Raw genomic sequence first — 22195 nt, 5'->3', positions numbered from 1 at the left:
CACAGTCTTGAACTTGCTTCGTCCAATTTCATCTGCCAAAATCCTGATGATGCATCTAACTTGCTGAAATTTAGCATTTGCAAACTGTGCCATGATTTCCTCACGTGTAGGAAGCTTGAAGTGCTCTCTCTTTATTGCTCTGTTTAGATCTCTTGGATCCAGGCAAATTCTGAGCTTTCCATTCTTTTTGTCCACTATGACGAGGGAACTCACCCACTCAGTTGGCTCATCTATCTTCTGAATCACGTTCAGGCTTTCCATCCTGTCCAACTCTGCCTTCAGTTGCTTTTGAAGAGCAAACGGAACTTTTCTGCATGGATGTATGACCGGTGTCATACTTTTATCTACTCTGATCGTGTGTTCTCCTGGAATGCAGCCTAGACCCTTAAATAGGTCTTTGTACTCTTTCATGAGTTCATCATAGACTGTCTCTCCTTCGCTTTCCACAACGAGGACTCTCTTTACCAGGTTCAGTCTCTCACAGGCTTTTAAACCTAGTATGGCTTGCACATCCTTTGGCACCACGATTAATGCTAGCGTGTGCTCTCTGTCCTTGTGTGTTACTTTGACAATGCATCTTCCTTTCACTGGTATATCAGTACCTGAGTATCCTGTCACTTTCACTTTTATTCCATGTATCTTTGGTCTGGGTCTAATTTTCTTAAAATCAGTCTCTGATATCACATTAACTTGTGCTCCAGTATCCAATTTAAATGGAATGTGTATGTCATTCACTTTTAGTGTCAACATCCAGTCTTATTCTTCTTTTTTGTTTTCAGACACAACATCTACATAGAACTCCTCTATCTCGCTTTCATCTACTGTATGGACCTTGCTTTGTTGCGCTTGGTTCTTACAGCAACGGGCATAATGGTTGTTCTTGTTGCAACTATTGCATGTTTTACCATATGCTGGATACTTTCTTGGTGGATGCTGTGTACCGCATCGACTACATGACTTTCGATTGTCCCTTTCATTTTCGTTTGCTGGCCACGCCTCTTTTTTCACATTGGCGCTCGTTTTGTTAAACAGTTTGTGATGTAAGAAAAAGGAGTCTCACACATCAAGTAACTTTAAAGTAAGCTTTAAGCAACTTATAATCACACTATATACAAGAGAGGTCTTCACCATGCCTCTGGTAGAAGCCCCTTTACAATACTGAGCAGTTCAGTATTTATACCAGTCCAACAGGAAGTGACGTATGACAGGAAGTGATGTATGTACAAAGTTCACAGTTCACAGTTCACAGGAAGTGACACATAACTTCTCGGAAGTTATTATTATTATCACATTCTTCCCTCCTGCAGGATTAGAAGGCTGTGGTCTTCCTTTTGTTCCGCAGCCGCCGAACGAGGAAGAGTCGCACCCGTTTGGGTTCCCGTCGTAGAGGGTCGCTGGTCCGCTTACATGCGGTTGGCCATTGGTCAGAGTCTGTGTGGCCTGGATTACCCTGTGAAGGGTTGGGGAGATCATGGCTTCGTGTACGAGCCCCAATAGGTTCAAAGTCGGTCTGCCTCTGTTCAGAGGGAGGTGCAGAGCTGGTCTGTGGTGGATCAGTACTTTCGTGCGCGGTACTGGGAGGGTCGCAACTTTGAGTATGGGGTTCTACCAGCACCAAGCTAGTTGGTGTCCGATCAGGATCCTGGAGAGGGGTACCCGATAGGTTCCAAGAGTTTCCTGGTAAAATACCATCACCCGATGTCCCACTAGGTCCTGGTGGGCAGGGAGCCAGATCCCGTAATGATACAGTAGATTCTCGGCTGTCGGGATATCGTATGTTTGCATAGGTGAGGTTGGCATCGGTTAGTTCGACCTCGTCTACGAGAGGGTCATTTTTAGACGTCCGAACGTATCTTTGGAGTAGTACAGGTCCAGGAGTAGTTAGCCATGATGGGAGTGATGTCCCGTGAGATGAGCGACGCTGGAATCCAAAGAACCGCTCATGAGGTGTAGTATTTGTGGCTGTAGAAAGAAGGGACCGTATAGAGTGCAATGCATCCGGAAGCACTGCTTCCCATTGCTGGTCTGGTAGGCCCCGAGATCTTAAAGCAAGACGTACGGAATTCCAGATGATACCGTTATACCTCTCTACCTGCCCATTTCCGATGGGATAGTATGGTGTAGTTTTGCTTGTAGCAACTCCCCGTTCTGAGAGGTAGTCCTTGAGTTCCCTTGACATAAAGGATGGACCCCGATCTGAGTGAATATAAACCGGCATGCCACAGAGAGAAAATACCTGCTCAAGACAGCAGATTACTGTGGACGCCAGCATATTGGAGCAGGGGAAGGCAAACGGAAAACGTGAATATTCATCAATCATGGTGAGTAAATATGTGTTCTGAGTGGAAGAGGGCACTGGGCCCTTAAAATCGATGCTAAGTCGTTGCATCGGTTGGGTTGCATGTATGAGCATACCATCTGAGGGGCGGAAGAACTGAGGTTTTAATTTCGCACAAAGCCGGCATTCTGAGCATATTTTCTTTACATCTCCAGTAGAAAAAGGGAGATTCCGTGATCGTACGAAATGTAGCATGCGCGTAACACCAGGATGACACAATCCATTATGGACATCTATGAGAGTAGAGGACGACATAGCGGAGCAGAATGCCCGTGTGAGGGTGTCCGGGGCCACATTCTCCTTGCCAGGTCGATAGTGAATGGTATAACCAAAAGAGGCCAGTTCCATCCTCCAAAGTTGTATTTTATTATTCTTAATTTTGGTTCGTTTTCGATTATCGAGCATGAAGGCGACTGATCGCTGGTCCGTGATTAATGTAAAGTGCTGGCGAGCTAGAAAATGGTTCCACTTCCATAATGCCTCTATGATGGCTGTGGCTTCCTTCTCAACCGGAGGATAATGTAGCTTGGCACCTTGTAAGGTCCTGGACATAAATGCTACAGGACGACCTTCCTGATTTAGAGTAGCCGAGATCGCCACCTCCGAGGCATCGCATTCGACTATGAAAGGGAGATTCTCATCGATGGAGTGAAGAGCCGCTTTCTCCAACTGTTTTTTGAGAAGGTTAAAGGCTGCAACAGCCGCTGTTTCCAATGGAAATGATCCAGCATGCAGCAAGGGTTGGATTTTGTCTGAAAAATGAGGAATCCATTTAGCGTAGTATGCAAACAGACCGAGAGCCCGACGTAAAGAAGCCGGATTCTTAGGTGACGGGAGCTCTTGGAGCGGGCGAAGTCTTTCTGGGTCTGGCTTAATGATACCATTGCCTACGCAGTAGCCAAGGATGTTGATGGTCGGTTGCGACTCAACAGACTTAGATTCATTCAAGGTTAAGTTACGGCGATGGAGGGCATCCCGAAATTTTTGGAGGTTGGCGTCGTGTTCCTGTTGATCGTGACCTGCAATAGTAATGTTATCAAGATAGGGAAAAGTGTCCCTTAGGTTTTCCTGTTTAACCAGGCCATCCATTGCCCATTGGAAGACAGCCACTCCATTAGTAACCCCGAATGGGAGGCGACGAAATTGGTACAGCCGTCCATTAGCCTCAAAGGCCGTGTACTGCTTATCTGAGACCTTCAAGGGTACCTGATGATAGGCACTTTTTAAATCGTAAGTTGAGAACACTTTGTATTCGGCCAGTTTATTAACCATATCATCAATGCGTGGCAATGGGTAGGCGTCCAAGTCAGTATATTGATTGATGGTTTGCGAATAATCAATGCATAGTCGTTGTTTGTGAGGTTTTAGAGGGTTCTTGACGATGACGATTTGAGCCCACCAGGGCGACGAACATGGTTCGATGATATCCTCTGCTAAAAGTCGAGAAATTTCAGCCTCAATAAAAGATTGGTCTTCCTGACTAAAGCGCCGTGATTTCATTATTATTGGTTTGCATCAAGGAGGAATACTGGCAAATAATGAGGGTTCATCAAGTGAAGCTGCTGATAATGCACAAAACGGTAATTTAGACAGTATATTAGAAATAGTAAGTCCAGGTTTGGATCCGCCGAACTCAATGGTGAGTTTCTTATGCTGTTTTTGAAAATCCAGCCCTAAGATGAGATCACTACATAAGTCCTTGAGCACTGAAAGTCGGGTGGAGGGATACAGGCGACCATTAAGTGTCATATCAACAACACAAAAGCCGGAGGTTCTGGTATTAAGTGATGACTGAGCCATCGCAATTGCCTGGTCCGATGGGAAGACATGTAGTTTCAATTTTGCAACAATCTGTTCTGTAATGAAACTATCAGTACTTCCTGAGTCAATTAAGGCATCTAAGATATGCCCTTTAATTGAAACTTTTGTAGCTGCATGAAACAGGTTCTGTGGGCAAGCAGCTGCAATTGGTGTCGTTGCACAGAGAGTGGCTGAAACTCTCGGTGTGCTTCTTCGGGAGAGAGCTCGAGAGGAAGCTTGATAGGTCCTAGCTGGAGCATCTTGATAGGCCCTAACTGGGGCAGTTCGGTAGGCCTTAGCTGGATAGGCCCTCGTAGAGGCTCTTGATTGGCAAACTTTTGCAAAGTGTCCCTTTTTATCGCAATGACTGCAGATCGCATTGCGAGCAGGGCAGAATTTCCTAGGGTGAAAAGAATCTACACAAAAGAAGCATTCCTTCCTAGATTGCCAAGAGGCTGCTAAAGTGGGGTCATCCTCCTCTTCATCAGAATTATCAGGATTAGATTCCTCCATGATAGGGTTCACCTGAGACCACTTGAATTGTCTGGTTGCAGTTACAGCAGCAGATCGAGGTCTGGGCAACTGATAGAGGTCTGCATTTCTCTTTGCCAAATCCAGAGAACAAGCTAGGTCAAAAGCCTTTTGTAGCTCAAGTGTTTTACTTTCTAGTAGACGCTGGCGTATAAATGGAGAGGCAATCCCGCAGATGAAAGCATCACAAATCATTTCTTCGCGGTACAGCTCAGCTGAGGCTGCCTGAAAGTTACAATCTACGCTGAGCCTGCGAAGTTCTTGAAGGAATTCGTTAATCGATTCCCCTGGCCCTTGTCGGGCTGTGGCCAGTAGATGTCTAGCATAGACCTCATTTGGAGTCTTGGCATACAGTTTTTTAAGTGCCCAAATCACCTCATCGTAATTATCCCATTCATCAACATATTCAAACACTGTTGGGGTCACATAGTTGATAAGTATCCTCAGTTTAGTAGGAGCATTCGCTTTACATTCATCAAGAAAATTCTCAAAAGTACGATACCAATGCTTCCATACCCTGCCAGCTGCTGGTGTGTTTGGGTCCAAGTCCAGACGAGTAGGTTTAAGGATGTTTTCCATGATGGGTGGTTCCCTGGATCCTTAACTCCAAGTTTGTCCGAAGGTCTAGTATTTGTGAGTGTAAATACTAAGTTGCTTAAATTGATGTAAGAAAAAGGAGTCTCACACACCAAGTAACTTTAAAGTAAGCTTTAAGCAACTTATAATCACACTATATACAAGAGAGGTCTTCACCATGCCTCTGGTAGAAGCCCCTTTACAATACTGAGCAGTTCAGTATTTATACCAGTCCAACAGGAAGTGACGTATGACAGGAAGTGATGTATGTACAAAGTTCACAGTTCACAGGAAGTGACACATAACTTCCCGGAAGTTATTATTATTATCACAGTTTGTATCCGTTCTTTCTCACTGCATCCACGTTGCAGCTATTGTCACTGAACAGCTCCTTTGCCTGCGACTTCACAGTCTCTGTAGTCCTACACAGTGCTATGGCTTTTCCCAGGTCTAGATCTTGCTCTCTTAGCAGTCTTTCCCTTAGACCATTATCTGGAATACCACACACCAGCCTGTCTTTTATCAGCGAGTCTGTCAGTCCCCCAAATTCACATGTTTTGCTTCTGTTTCTCAGTTCAGTCACATACTGATCAATAGTCTCACCCGTTTTCTGTACACATGTGAAAAATCTGTGCCTCTCAAATGTCACGTTACGTTTAGGTATGCAGTAGGCCTCAAACTGTTCCATTATTTTATCTAGCTTCATTTTGTCTCCATCAGCAGCGAATGTGAAGTTATTATACACCTCCAGCGCTTCATCACCCACGACATGTAAGAACAGTGATGCTTTCATTTTATCACCTTTCTCGTCAGCTCCTATTGCTGATAAATACAACCCCAAACGTTGTTTGAACCTCCTCCAATTTTCAGCCACATTACCTGTCAACTGAAGCGTCGCCGGTGGGTGTAAACCTTCCATTTTTTCACTTCGTTAGCTATTCTCCAATGGTAAGCAACGATGTTCTCTTTTGGCTTGCTAATTTGTGGAGAGCTGATTTAACTTCAGATTTTTTCTCTTCATCTCTTTCAGTCACTTCTGACACCATGTATTGATTTCTTTGTGGGTTCAATGACGAGACATTTATGAAAGAGAATGTCTTTTAATCTAAAGTCTTTTCAACTCTTTATACAGCATTTACAGGAGACATCATGTAAAAGATCCATCTAGAACGAAACTGAAACTAAATTAAACTGCCTTGCTTGTCTCTGTCACATGCCCTCTGCTGGTCAGGCACAAGCAATCAATACATGCAAACATGCTGGTAAGGCATCATAATCAAACAGGCAAATACCATCTCTATTTGCGGATATCATTACAATGGATAGACTGAGTAATTACAGGCCTGTCAGCCTAACCTCAGTGGTGGGCAAATTATTGGAAAAAATTCTGAGGGACAGTATTAATCGTCATTTAGAAAGGCACAGATTAATCAAGGTCAGCATTGATTTGTTGAGGGAAGGTCGAGTCTGACTAACTTAATTGAAATTTTTGAAGAGTTAACAAGGAGGTTTGATGTAGTCTACACAGATTTTAGCAAGGGTCTTGACAAGGTCCACGTGACAGACTGAACATGGGATCCAAGGGAAAGTGGCAAGTTAGATCCAAAATTGACTCAGTGACAGGAAGTAAAGGGTAATAGTGGACGGATGTTTTTGTGACTAGAAGGCTGTTTCAAGTGGGGTTCTGCAGGGCTCAGACTTTGCTTTTTGTGGTATATATCAATGATTTAGACTTCAATGTAGGGGGCATGATTAAGAAGTTTGCAGATGATACCAAAATTGGCCGTGTGGCTTGATAGTGAGGAAGAAAGCTGAAGAAAGCAGGAAGATATCAATGGACTGGTCAGTCCAGTGGAATTCAATTCAGAGAAGTATGAGGTAATGCATTTGGGGAGGGCTGAGAAAGGGCGAGGGAATACACAATAAATGGTAGGATACTGAGAAGTATAGAGGAACAGAGGGACCTTGGAATGCACGTCCACAGATCCCTGAAGGTAGCAGGACAGGTAGATAGGTGGTTAAGAAGGCATATGGGATACTTTCCTTTATTCGCTGAGGCCTAGAATATAAGAGCAGGCAAGTTATGCTTGAACTGTATAAAACACTAGTTAGGCTACAGCTAGAGTACTGTGTACAGTTCTGGTCACCACATTACAAGAAAGATGTGATTGCACTAGAGAGGGTACAGAGGAGATTTAGAAGGATACAAAAGCAAAATACTGCGGATGCTGGAAATCTTTACGATGAATTTACGAGGATGTTGCCAGGACGAGTATTTTAGCTATGAGAAAAGATTGGATAGGCTGGGGTTGTTTTCTTTGGAAAAGAGGAGACTGAGGGGAGATTTAAGTGAAGGGTATAACATTATGAGGGGCCTAGATTGAGTGGATAGGAAAGACCTATTTCCCTTAGCAGAGAGGTCAATAACCAGGGGGCATAGATTTAAAGTAATTGTTAGAAGTATTAGAGGGGAGTTGAGGAGAACTTTTTTCACCCAGAGGGTGGTGGGGGTCTGGAACTCACTGCCTGAAAGGGTGATAGAGGCAGAAACCCTCATCGCAATTTAAAAGTACTTGGATATGCACTTGAAGTGCCGTAACTTACAAAACTACGGACCAAAAGCTGGAAAGTGGGATTAGGCTGGATAGCTCTTTTGCGGCCAGCACTGAAACGATGGGCCAAATGGCCTCCTTCTGTGCCGTAAACTTCTATGAATGTATGATTCAATGAAGTAGGGTTGGATGATAAGTGGAGAAGGCTATTGACATGAAGGACGAGAGTGTGAAAGAGTGAATGAACCCTGGGGAACCCAAACTGCTGGGCCTTTTGCGTGCGCAAAACACTTAAAAATGATGACATGTTTCTGTGTGAATGACTTAATGTTCAGCAGAAATGCTTTTAACAGAGGTAAGCTTGTCTCCTAAAATGTTTTAGCTTGAAACTGTAGTGTAAGTTTCGCAAAATTCAGGCAGTTCCCCCCCCGAAGATTATTTAATTAAAAGAGACCCTGGTTGGACTGATTTTAAAAATCCAGGGGCACACAAAATGGCTGCGGTCAACCTCGTGACCAAAAGCCTGTAAGTTCCAATTGTGGACTCTGTGACAAGCTAACAGCTTGGGTATTTTTGTTGTCTATGAGATCATGAAACCAGACAGTGTGGCAGTACTACCGAGTGTCCCTTACTTACCTGTACATAATTCCCTTTACCTGTGTTTGTATAATGTTTACCTGCACGGGGCATTGCCCCTTTAAGAGCGCGAGCTGGCCCAGCTCGGCCTTCCGCTCCTGCGGCGGCCGCCGGCACAGCTCGGCCTCCCGCGCCCGCGACTTCAGCCGCATTGGCCAGCTGCAGTGCCGGGTGACTCCTGCTCCCGCGGCTTCGGCCGCAACGGCCAGCTACAGTGCCGGGTGCCGGGAGAATGCGATAGCGCCATCACGTGAGTCACGTGACCGCCCCAAGCGCGGGCAAACGCGACGACGTCACGTCGCGAGTCACGTGACGCCCCAAGCGCGGGAAACGCAGACAATGTGATGACGTCACGACGCAAACGTGATGACGTCATCACGCAATCCACAGGACTGCGGACTCAGTCCTCGTGGCATCCCCGCTGGGACAAGACCTACTCCACGGCTCTCCTGCATCCATCGCCATTGTTTGCTGTATTACATCTGTTTCCTGCATTAAATAACTTATTGATTGTTCTCCTGAAGTCGAACTCAATTATTTACATAGTTACATAGAGATAGGAACAGGAGTAGGCCATTCGGCCCTTCGAGCCTGCTCCGCCATTCAATGAGATCATGGCTGATCTTCATCTGAGATCTTAGCTGATCTTACCAGTTCAGTACCCCGTCCCCGCCTTTTCTCCGTAACCCTTAATCCCCTTAGCCTTCAGAAATATATCCAATTCTCTCTTGAAAATATTTATTGAATTAGCCTTCACAGCCCTCTGTGGCAGGGAATTCCACAGGCTCACCACTCTTTGAGTGAAGAAATTCTTCCTCATCTCTGTTTTAAATGATTTGCCCGCTATTTTTAGACTGTGGCCCCTGGTTCTGTGCTCCCCTGCCATTGGAAACATTCTCTCTGAATTCAGCCTGTCCAGGCCTGCCATAATTTTATATGTTTCGATGAGATCCCCTCTCAATCTTCTAAACTCCAGTGAGTACAAGCCCAAACTATTCAATCTCTCCTCGTAGGTCATTCCCGCCATTCCAGGTATCAGCCTGGTGAATCGCCGCTGCACTCTTTCCATGGCAAGAACATCCTTCCGCAGATGGGGCGACCAAAACTGTACACAATACTCCAGATGCGGTCTCACCAGCACCTTGTACAGCTGTAGTAAGGTATCCCTATTCCTATACTCGAACCCCCTTGATATGAAGGCCAACATACCATTTGCCTTCTTAATCGCCTGTTGCACCTGCATGCTCTCCTTCAGTGACTGGTGCACAAGAACACCCAGGTCCCTCTGCACTTCCCCATCTCCCAATCTATTGCCATTTAGATAATAATCTACCCTCCTGTTTTTACCCCCAAAGTGGATAACCTCGCATTTATCCACATTATAGTGCATCTGCCACGTATCCGCCCATTCCCCCAACCTGTCCAAATCGCACTGTAGCCTCCTGACATCCTCATCAGAGCCCACCCCTCCTCCTAGTTTAGTGTCGTCAGCGAATTTGGAAATATTGCATCCAATTCCCTGATCCAGATCATTTATATATATTGTGAACAGCTGGAGTCCCAGGACAGATCCTTGCGGCACCCCGCTGGTCACTGCCTGCCACTCCGAAAACGAGCCGTTTATTCCAACTCTCTGTTTTCTATCCGCCAGCCAGTTCTCTATCCACGTTAATACTTTGCCCCCAATCCCATGAGCCTTAATTTTGCATGATAATCTTTTGTGTGGAACCTTATCGAAGGCTTTCTGGAAGTCAAGGTACACCACATCCACTGGCTCTCCCCCATCTATTTTACCAGTTACTTCCTCAAAAAATTCCAGCAGATTAGTCAAACACGATTTACCCTTTGTAAATCCATGTTGACTCTGTCCGATCCTTTCCCCATTTGTCAAGTGCTCCGCTATTTTATCCTTAATAATGGACTCTAGCATTTTGCCCACAACCGATGTAAGGCTTACTGGTCTATAATTCCCTGCTTTCTCTCTACCCCCCTTTTTAAATATTGGGGTAACATTAGCTACCCTCCAATCCACGGGTACTGTTCCCGAGTCAATGGAGTTCCGGAAGATGATCCTTAGAGCATCTGCTATCTCCAGGGCCACCTCCTTAAGTACCCTAGGATGTAGTTTATCAGGCCCCGGGGATTTGTCGGCCTTCAGTCCCCTCAACTTACCCAACACCATATCCCTAGAGATACTAATTTCTGTCAGCTCCTCCCTCTCATTAGTCCCTATGTTTGCCGATATTCCTGGGAGGTTATTTGTGTCCTCCTTTGTGAATACAGAACCAAAGTATGAGTTTAATTGGTCTGCCATTTCCTTATTCTCCATTATATATTCTCCCGAATTGGACTGCAAGGGACCGACTTGGGATTTTACCAGTCTTTTCCTCCTGATATACCGATAAAAGCTTTTGCAGTCTGTCTTTATGTTTGCTGCAAGTTTACTTTCGTATTCTATTTTCCCCTTCCTGATTAATCCCTTTGTCCTCTTTTGCTGTATCCTGTACTGCCCCCAATCTTCCGGTCTGGTGCTTTTTTTTGCCAGTTGATATGCCCTTTTTTTTGATTTTATGCTGTCCCTAATTTCCCTCGTTATCCACGGTTGAGCCACCTTTTTAGGTTTATTTTTATGCCAAACCGGTATAAACATGTTCTGGAATTCTTCCATTCTATCTTTGAATGCTTGCCATTGTCTATCCACTGTCAATCCCCCCAGAAACACCACCCAATCAATCTTACCCAATTCCCGTCTCATACCCTCGTAATTCCCTTTATTTAAGTTCTGGACCTTAGTCTCTGATTCAATTTCCTCACTCTCCATCTCGACTGAGAGCTCGATCATATTATGATCGCTCTGACCCAAGGGGCCTCGTACAAGAAGATTGTTGATAAGTCCCTTCTCATTGCACAATACCCAGTCTAAAATGGCCTGATCTCGAGTCGGCTCCTCGACATATTGGTCCAGATAACCGTCCCGAAAACATTCCAGGAATTCCTCCTCCTCAGAATTTTTACTAATTTGGGTAGTCCAATCAATATGTAAATTAAAGTCACCCATGATGACAGCTGTGCTCTTATCGCACGCTTCTCTAATTTCCCTTTTTATGCCTTCCCTCACCTCCATATTACTATTTGGAGGCCTATATATCACACCCACTAACGTTTTCCTCCCCTTGCTATTTCTCATTTCTGCCCCTACAGATTCCGTTTCATCCGAGTTAATATCCTTCCTTTCCATTGCATTAATCCCCTCCTTTACCAGCAATGCTACCCCACCTCCCCTACCTTTTTGCCGATCCTTCCTAAATATTGTATATCCCTGGATGTTAAGTTCCCAGCCTTGCCCACCCTGCAGCCACGTTTCTGTAATCCCAATCAAATCATACTTGTTTACCTCTATTTCCACAACTAATTCATCCACCTTGTTCCTAATGCTTCTAGCATTAAGATACAAAGCCTTCAGGCTTGCTTTTAGTAGGAATTCGTCCAATACCTACTTAGGTGAACCCGAATTCCCACATTGGTGACCCAGCGACGTGAGTACGGGAGCTCATCAATACCTACATTGGTGAACCCGTATCCGTGAACGTTTTTCACGGAAGCAACGCGCAGCCTGAACCTCGTCTTCACAGAAGACGACCGACGAACAACCAACGAACAACAGGCGACGAACACCAGTTCCTACATTGGCGACCCCGTCTTTGCGAACGTATTCGCAAAGGAAGCACAGCCTGGAGGTGATCCCGTTTTTCACGAACGAAACGCAGTCGGACCCCGATTTTTGTGAATGATTTTCACAAAAGAAGCACGCCATGGAAGCATCAGCCGTTTCACTGTCGCTACCACGATTCAGGGAGCAACAACCGCCCTCGTGCTTTGTAAAGGTGGAAGCCCTGTTCGCCGAGAACATCAATGCAGCACAGACCACGCACTTGCTTACGGTCTCCGTATTCGACATTTCTACCGCCACACGGATCGTCCGCTTCCACGACATCTCCCAACGCAAATGCAAGTATGAATCCCTCCAAGCGCGGGTTCCGCAGGTTTTCGGGCCCACAAGATCGGAGCGCGCCCCCGCGGAGATGCCACGAGGACTCGCTCCTCACAAACCACGAGGACTCGCTCCTCACAATCCACGAGGACTCGCTCCTCACAAACCACGAGGACTCGCTCCTCACAAACCATGAGGATGCACTCCTCGCGCACCACGAGGACCCATCCATCGTGAACCACGAGGACCCATCCCTCGTGAAACACGAAGACTCATTCCCCGCCGACGACACACCAGCCCGTCAGCCTGCTGGTTGTGTTACCTACCACACTTTTTGGCGAGAAAGAGAAGCGTGCCGCCTTCTCGGCAGTTTTTCCACTAAGTCCACAACAACTGGAAGCGTTGCCGCCCTCTCGGCAGTTTTCCTCTACCGAACTCTACAACAACTAGAAGCGTTGCCGCCCTCCAGGCAGTTTACCCCTACCGAAATCAACAACAACCCGGACCGTTGCCGCCCTTTCTCCAGTTTTCCCCTCGACAAACGCAAACATCTACTGACGCTGCAAACATCGAGGACGGGTCCAATGGGCATCCCACGGCCGCGATCGGCCACGTGAAAGTTGCTGTCCTCACCGATCACTGATCAACGCAGCAACTGTTCACTCTCTGTTGTGTTACCGTCGTAGCACTACGGCACGCACCGTTCCATGCGTTCCAGTCTCCCGAAGACTTCGCTCACCTGTCGGCGAGTTCACCGACCTCGCCCGTCAAGTCCTTCTGGATCGCCCGTTCGGCGTTCCTGCAGATTTCGTCAGAACAAGGACTTGTTCCAACATCAACAGAGCGATCGTCTGCGTCCGCCCAACCTGCCCGTCACTCTAACAAGGCCTGCTGTTTCGCCCCAGCGCCCGTTCGAACCACGGGCTGCAGAGGTCACACGTCCCCACGATCCTTCGCCTGACGGATACGTTTTATTCGCCACGATGCGCGTAAGGATCCGCTCACGACCAGCATCTTTAGACTTCGCCCGCCAAGTCGAGACAGCACGCCCGCTGAGACCACCAGCTCGTCAGACCATCTCATCTTTGGACTTTCGTTAAAGCGAATTCTGGGGGGCCGTATGTGGCGGTACTGCCGAGTGTCCCTTACTTACCTGTACATAATTCCCTTTACCTGTGTTTGTATAGTGTTTACCTGCACGGGGCGTTGCCCCTTTAAGAGTGCGAGCCGGCCCAGCTCGGCCTTCCGCTCCCGCGATGGCCGCCGGACCAACTCAGACTTCCGCTCCCGCGGCGGCCGCCGGCACAGCTCAGCCTCCCGCGCCCGCGACTTCGGCCGCATCGGCCAGCTGCAGTGCCGGGTGACTCCTGCTCCCGCGACTTCGGCCGCAACGGCCAGCTACAGTGCCGGGTGCCGGGAGAACGCGATAGCGCCATCACGCGAGTCACGTGACTGCCCCAAGTGCGGGCAAACGTGACGACGTCACGTCGCGAGTCACGTGACGCCCCAAGCGCGGGACAACGTGATGACATCACGACGCGAACGTGATGACATCATCACGCAATCCACAGGACTGCAGACTCAGTCCTCGTGGCGTCCCCGCTGGGACAAGACCTACTCCACGGCTCTCCTGTATCCATCGCCATTGTTTGCTGTATTACATCTGTTTCCTGCATTAAATAACTTATTGGTTGTTCTCCTGAAGTCGAACTCGATTATTTAGTAGGAATTCGTCAATACCTGCTTAGGTGAACCCGAATTCCCACAACAGAACTTTTACATTTATGTATTGGGAGCAAACTCAGTTACATTCAGGCCCCTGTTTACAGGCCATCAAGCTTGTTTACTCAAACGATCCAAATGATCAGCGGAGCCATCCAGGTTAGGCTGGCCCCATCAAGGAATCTGTTGAACAAAGGAGAGCAGTTATGGGACCATTAGAAGCTATTACCGGCCATCTAAGTCGATGGGCCAAGATCGACACCTTTTGTTCAATTCCAACCCGCTCAAATCAGACAAAGGATGAGCTGATTTAGCGCGTGAGATAAGGGCTACCGAGAGGAGTATAGCCCCTCAGGAAGCCATGCTCTCTCTCCTTGCCTCCCGCACCCTGCCTGCCACCACCCGAGGAAGAGGACCTACAAAGAAGAGCCCGTCCCGAGAGGTGAAATACCCTGCCAGAGACTATTTTATTACTGGGGCATTTTCACCTGGACGGTACCCTGTGCAGCATTGAAACCACGTGGCATCGAAAGGCAGCAGGGCAAAGAAGCACGATTCTTGTCTGTTTAAACGACTTGGACTGGTGAGCATGGAATTCTGACCCCTCATAAGGTAGCCTAGCGAGGTTTAGAGGGTGGGAGTTAAGGGGATTGCTAAAATTGTCATTTTAGTCATTTTCCCTCGATGTGCCATTTATTTCCCATCCCTGTTAAGTGTAAGTGTACTGCATCCATATTATCCTTTGTATAGAATCGTTCTCTGGTAATAAAATCTTGGCTTTTCTTTGCACCAAACCACTGGTCTGCTCATTTTCTATATCGCTACCTGCAAATAAGTCCGGTGGTCAGAACTCCAAAGGGGCGAGCAATTCGAGCCGCTCAAAGGGGGCAGTCAGAGGCATAACTGACGAACCCAAGACACCCACACAGTAAAACCCCTTACAGTAGCTAGGATTTGGAGTGATAGTAGTATTAGAATTTTTTGGTGAAATTAGCTACACATTAAGGCCCCTTTTGGTCAGGAACTGCATTTACCTCAAAGATGCAAAAGCAATAATGAAATAAAGAATCTACAACAGATGATTTGTGTAGTTGCTCAGAAAAAAACTTGATGGTATTTGCAGATCATCAATTACAGAAATTGAACGCAGCCAGAGCTTTTGTGATTCATTAGTGGTCTCTATAGACTTTTTTGACTTTGGCCTATAGATTGCATTTTATTATTTTTATTTAAACTGCACATCCTTACAACCTTATTGGGCTCATGTGTGTCACTAACCTTGACCATGTATGGTTGATAAATTAACATGAACATATGAAGCTGAACCATTGCTGATATATTGTCTGCATTTCTACTGATGGTTATTAAGCTTCCCTCACACTATTAGAATCATTGAATGGTTACAGCATGGAAGAAGGCCATTCGGCCCGTCGAGCCCGTGCCAACTCTCAGCTAGTCCCACTCCCCTGCCCTTTCCCCATAGCCCTGCAATTTATTTCCCTTCAGATACTTATCCAACTCCCTTTTGAAAGATAAGATTGAATCTGCCTCCATCACCCTTTCAGGCAGTGCATTCTTAACCACACGCTGTGTAAAAAAGTTTTTTCTTATGTCGCCTTTGGTTCTTTTGCCAGTCACCTTAAATCTGTGTCCTCTGGTTCTCGACCCTTCTGCCAATGGGAACAGTTTCTCTCTTATCTACTCTGTTCAGACCCCGCATGATTTTGAACACCTCTATCAAATCTCCTCTCAATCTTCTCTGCTCCAAGGAGAACAACCCCAGCTTCTCCAGTCTATCAACATATTGAGTGCAGCGATTCTCCTACATCACCACAAAGCACTCACTGTTAAAACACAAACATGCAAAGCTGTCAACAGGAACAGGCTAAAAAGGTAACTATCTATCCTAGGCTTATAAACGTGTCTGCACAGCGCCTGTTTTTCAGGCGCTAACCAACCTAGTAAGCCCCCAATATGGCGGGCAGGAAGTGCGTGCACATTTTCATTTGGATGTGTGCTGTTCACCATATTGGAAAGGAAAAATAATCGTTGTGCAGTGCCCTCATCTGAAACAGGCGTTAGGCTCTTTGCATATGCAAGTATGGGTGCTAATGCCTGTTTTAGGCCCCCACTGCAAGATTGGTTTGCCCTGAAGCAGCTGTCACCGACTGCACTCAGGAAAATCAGACCTCGGGACCGCTTGCTACCAACGAGGTAAGTTTTTGAAATATACTTATCTGAATGTGGAGCCAGAAAAGCTCCTCCAGACACTACATTTAAAGAACGCGGGCCGTCGCAGCTCCCGCACCCCAATCGCATCTGCGCCCCAATTTTGCCGCGGTCTCCGATCTTCCTCCTCCCTGACCCTGATCTCTCTCCCCGCCTCCACGTACCTCAGGATACAGAGACAGGGTGAGAAAAGGTCATTAAAGTGGGAGGAGGGTCATGTGGAGTATAAACACCAGCATAGACCAGTTACATTTTTTTTTAATGTATTCACAGTGATTATTGATGTGGGTGTCACTGGCAAGGCCAGCATTTATTGCCCTTGAGAAGGTGGTGGTGAGCTACCTTCTTGAACTGCTGTTCTTTATAACTGAGAGGCTATTTCAGAGGGCAGTTAAGAATCAACCACATCACTGTCAGTCTGGAGTCACATATAGGCCAGACCAGGTAAGGATGGCAGAATTCCTTCACAACAATCCAGTAGTTCCATACTAGCTTTTTATTCCAGATTTATTTAATTAACTGAATTTAAATTCCCCAGCGTGGTGATTTGAACTCTTGTCCCCAGATCATTAATCCAAGCCTACTGGATTACTAGTCCAGTAACAGAACCACTATGCTACTGTTCCCATTACATATAATCACCTTTTCTGTCATATAGATTCAATGTAACTAGAACTGTAGGCTTTAATTGTTCATAATTGTTTTAATGAAGTGTGATATGGGCTTGTACTGATGAATAATCATTAAGATATCAGGCCAACAAACAAACGTGGAATTTCAAGGTTTTTTTGTGTTTGATTGTAGGTATTTGGGTGAAAATTTCCTTGGTCATGTAACCGCCAATTTCATTATTTGGGAAGAACAGGATAGGACTGACTTCTATTATAATACAACCATGCTACAGGTAAAAATCTGATATTATACCATATATAAATGGAAAATCTGGTCCACAGAGCTTGGCAAGGCAGCAGCGCATACGGTGCAGCAGCTGACCATTGTGGTGGTGGCAGAAAAGCAGCTAATTGTTCATAACGGCATAATGGAGATATGTGGGAAACAGTGCTCCCTTTGATGAGGAAGAATTGTGGGTCCTGCTGCATCAAAGGAGGATGGCCCTATTTGGGGCTGCAGGTCACTTTCTAGTAAAAGCACAGGTACATGCTGCATGGAAAGAGGTTGCCAATTGAACTAACCCAATTTTCTTATAATTGACTTAGAATGAGCAGTGCGGGAGATCCACTAGTACATTTAAAACTTAATGACCAGAAGCGGAGTGGAGAGAATTTAAATTGGCACCTGACAGCATAAACAAGATTCTGCCTAACGGGAACCTGTACCGTATAAATGCATCCAGTGATAATACACTCAAGTTTCAATCATTTTCTCAGCCATTTAGTGCATTATGGCAGCTTCATTTGATTATGCAACTAGAGCAAGTGTTACCTATAAGGTGGTAATCTTCATAGATTTAAATCCTTTTTGAATTTTCTTTGTTTAGGCTGGTTGTCAGCAGGAAGCACAGACCTGGGAATCCATGCTAGAACTTCACAAAGGAAATCTTGTGCCACGAAAAGATATCTGGGGTCCTGGGGTAAATGTGATTGTGTTTTTAAAATAATTGCTACTCATCATTTAACACGTGGGCATTAAGCAGTTCAGTGTTTAAATTTCGAGCCTGATATTTAAAGAATGAGACATCAGATGATTATATATACTCGTTCCACTCCCATGGAGTTGCACATGGGAAGTCAAGACCAAATCCTGTATTTAGGTCAAGCATGTTAGAAAGTGGGATTACTGGACCCAGATGGGGAAGTGGGTTCAGGGGAGGAGAGGAGGGAGATCTCAGGGGGAGAAGGAGGAGTGGAGGGAGAAGGCAAGGGAGAGGGAGATGGAGAAGAGTGGCTGATAGGGGGCAAGGGATGGGGAAGGGGATGAGGAGTGGGGCAGGGGAAGAGGAGGGGACAGACCAGGAGGAGGGATGGAGGAAAGGGAGCAAAGGAAAACAATGAAGGGTTATGTGGCATTGGGCTAGGGCCTATTTATTCATACTGGGGGGGGAGGAGGGAAGTGGAGAGGAGCGTAGATGGCGAGATAGGAGAGATGAGGAAGAGGAGGGGGACAGAAGGTGAGGGCAAATGAGAGATGGCAAGGGTTGGGTGGTGTTGTGTGTGGAAGGGGGGAACTGTGTCGGGCCAGAGATGGGAGGGAACAAGCCTTTTCTTCTCATGTGGGGTGGGATGTTACAGAGGGTAGGTTTTCAGCTTAGGATGGGTTTTGGTGCTGTTACTTCTGATGAGGAGTAGCTATCAATATGAGAATTTACCGTTGGGAAAGAACCCAAACCAACAAGAGCACTGACTTGTTTCAGAATGTCCTCCACCCCTGCAGGAACAGCATCACAATGTGGAGCATGTTTTGTGAGGTAGCCAAGCAATTGAAGTCAGAACACGACTGCATTGCAATTTGTTCTGAGCTCATAACATAAAAACTTCAAAAGGAAGTCAAACACACAAAAAGGCCGCATCTTCTGGGAGTTGTTTCTCAGCGGTTTGGTGGGAGGAATGCTGAAATTTAGTTCTCATTGAGTGGAAGGTGAGCGACTGCTCTCGGAGAGCAGAAATAGACCCGAATTTGTGCTAAATTGAGGTCACGGAGGGAAGCTTAAGCTCAACTGGGATGGGGGGATTTCTTTTTAGAGGGAAAAGCTGAATATATGCTCATTGCAGAGTGGGGGGGAAGGCCCACTATGTGCTCAGTGAAGGGGGTAAGGCTGAGATTTTCTTTGGTGGGGAATGGGTTGGAAGGCCAGGCTTGTTCACACTGTGGGAGTCAGTGGGCTTGTAGTGGATGTTTGTCGATAGCCTATTCCCAGAAATGGAGACAGAGAAGTCTTTCTTCCCCTCCCCCTTTCCCTGCCTCTGCTCCTGCTTAAAACCTGTTATATCTCTAACTTTTTCCAGTTCTGACAAAGTGTCACAGACCTGAAATGTTAACTCTGTTTCTCTCTCTTCCCTTCCCTTCTTTGACTTCTCTGTCTCCATTTCTGGGGATAGGCTATCGGCAAACATCCACTACAAGCCCACTGACTCTCACAGCTACCTGAACTACACTTCTTCCCAGGACTCTATTCCATTCTCCTAGTTTCTCCGTCTCCACCACATCTGTTCTGACGATGCCACCTTCCATATTGGTGCTTCCGATATGTCATAGAATCATAGAAAGTTACAGCACGGAAGAAGGCCATTTCGGCCCATCGTGTCCGCGCCGGCCAACAAAGAGCTATCCAGCCTAATCCCACTTTCCAGCTCTTGATCTGTAGCCCTACAGGTTAGAGCATCCCAAGTGCACATCCAAGTACTTTTTAAATGTGATTAGGGTTCCTGCCTCTACCACCCTTTCAGGCAGTGAGTTCCAGACCCCCACAATCCTCTGGGTGAAGAAATTTCCCCTCAAATCCCCGCTAAACCTTGCAGCAATTACTTTAAATCTGTGCCCACCTGCTAAGTGAAATCTTTCTATCCACTTTATCTATGCCCCTCATAATTTTATACACCTCAATAAGGTCTTCCCTCAGCCTCCTCTGTTCCAAGGAAACAGACCCAGCCTATCCAATCTTTCCTCATAGCTAAGATTCTCTACTCCCGGCAACATCCTTGTAACTCTCCTCTGTACCCTCTCTAGTGCAATCACATCTTTCCTGTAGTGTGGTGACCAGAACTGCATGCAGTATTCTAGCTGCTGTATTGATTTCTTTGTGGGTTCAATGACGAGACATTTATGAAAGAGAATGAGTTTTAATCTAAAATCTAAAGTCTGTTCAACTCTTTTAACAGCATTTACAGGAGACATCAGGCTAGTGATGCATCTAGAACAAAACTGAAACTAAACTGAACTGCCTTGCTTGTCTCGGTCACATGACCTCTGCTGGTCAGTCATAAGTAATCAATACCTGCAAACATGCTGATAAGGCATCATAATCAAACAGGCAAATAACATCACTATTTGCTGATATCATTACAGCTGCGGCCTAACTAGCGTTTTATACAGTTCAAGCATAACCTCCCTGCTCTTATATTCTATGCCTCGTCTAATTAAGGCAAGTATCCCGTATGCCTTCTTAACCACCTTATCTATCTGTCCTGCTACTTTCGGGGATCTGTGGACATGCTATCCAAGGTCCCTCTGATCCTCTGCACTTCTCAGTGTCCTACCATTTATTGTGTATTCCCTTGCCCTATTAGCCCTGCCCAAATGCATTACCTCACACTTCGCTGGATTGTATTCCATTTGCCACTGTTCTGCCTGCCTGACCAGTCCATTGATATCTTCCTGCAGTCTACAGATTTCTTCTTCACTATCAACCACACGGCCAATTTTTGTATCATCTGCAAACTTCTTAATCATACTTCCTACATTCAAGTCCAAATCATTGATATATACCACAAAAAGCAAAGGACCCAGTACTGAGCCCTGCGGAACCCCACTGGAAACAACCTTCCAGTCACAAAAACACCCTTCGACCATTACCCTTTGTTTCCTGCCTCTGAGCCAATTTCAGATCCAACTTGTCACTTTGGCTTGGATCCCATGGGCTTTTATTTTCGTGACCAGTCTGCCATGCAGGACCTTATCAAAAGTCCTGCTAAAATCCATATAGACTACATCAAACTCACTACCCTTATTGACCCTCCTTGTTACCTCCTCAAAAAATTCAATCAAGTTAGTCAGACACGACCTTCCCTTAACAAATCCATGCCGACTGTTCCTGATTAATCCGTGTCTTTCTAAATGAAGATATATCCTGTCCCTCAGAATTTTTTCCAATAATTTTCCCACCACCGAGGTTAGGCTGATTGGCCTATAATTACTCGGTCTATCCCTTTCTCCTTTTTTAAACAACGGTACCACATTAGCAGCCCTCCAGTCCTCCGGCACCACAACTATAGCCAGAGAGGATTGGAAAATGATGGTCAGAGCCTCTGCTATTTTCTCTCTTACTTCTCTTAACAGTCTGGGATACATTTCATCCGGGCCTGGGGACTTCCACTTTCAAAGATGTTAAATCCCTTAATACTTCCTCTTTTACTATGCTAATTTCATCTAATATTTCACGCTCCTCCTCCCTGATTGCAGTTTCTGCATCGTCCCTCTCTTTTGTGAAAACAGACGCAAATATGCATTAAGAACTATACCCAGATTATCCACAACCTCGGTGTCCTATTTGACCCCCAAGCTGAGCTTCCAATATCTGCATGACAAAGAACATCTACTTCCAGCTCCGTAACACTGCCTGCCCCCATTCCAGCCTCTGCCCATCTGCTCCTGAGGCACTAATTCATGCCTGTGTCACCTCTAGAATTGACTATTCCAACACTCTCCTAGCTGGCCTCCCATCTTCCACCCTGCATAAACTTAAACTCAACCAAGCCTCTGCTGCCAGGGCCTGCTCACCCATCTCCCAGATGCTCGCTGACCGACATTGGCTCCCGGTCCACCAGTGCCTCCAATTTAAAATCCTCATCCTTGTGTCCAAATCCCTCCATGACCTCGCTCTCCCTATCTCTGCAACCTGCTCAAGAACTATGTGTTGCTCCAACTCTGGACTCTTGTGCATCCCCCACTCATTTCACTCCAGCATTGGTACAGGTCTCATGCTCTGGAATTCCCGCCCTAAATCTCGTCACCTCTTTACCGCCCTCTTCTCCTCTAAGCCCCTGTTTAAAAGCCGCCTCTTTGACCAAGTGTTTTGTCACCTCTCCTAATATCTTCTTTTTGGCTCAGCATCCATTTTTGTCTGTTTACACTTCTTGGGACGTT

The 22195-nt window shown here is 46.2% G+C and overlaps 1 protein-coding gene across 1 annotated transcript in view; it reads left to right on the top strand.

The window, feature by feature from the left end:
* LOC147120926 (cation channel sperm-associated auxiliary subunit epsilon-like) overlaps positions 1-22195 on the top strand; it is a 196855-nt gene that overhangs the window by 151729 nt on the left and 22931 nt on the right. Inside the window, exons 14-15 of the mRNA XM_085979704.1 lie at positions 17180-17279; positions 17874-17966. Coding sequence (XP_085835830.1) covers positions 17180-17279; positions 17874-17966 — 193 coding nt within the window. The remainder of the gene's footprint in view (positions 1-17179; positions 17280-17873; positions 17967-22195) is intronic.

This window comes from Somniosus microcephalus, chromosome 3 (assembly GCF_052327205.1).
Source record: "Somniosus microcephalus isolate GS21.2 chromosome 3, FLI_Smic_1.0, whole genome shotgun sequence".
Lineage (NCBI taxonomy): Eukaryota > Metazoa > Chordata > Chondrichthyes > Squaliformes > Somniosidae > Somniosus > Somniosus microcephalus.
Note: the sequence above shows the minus strand (reverse complement) of the source record. Positions and strands in the feature narration are given on the sequence as shown.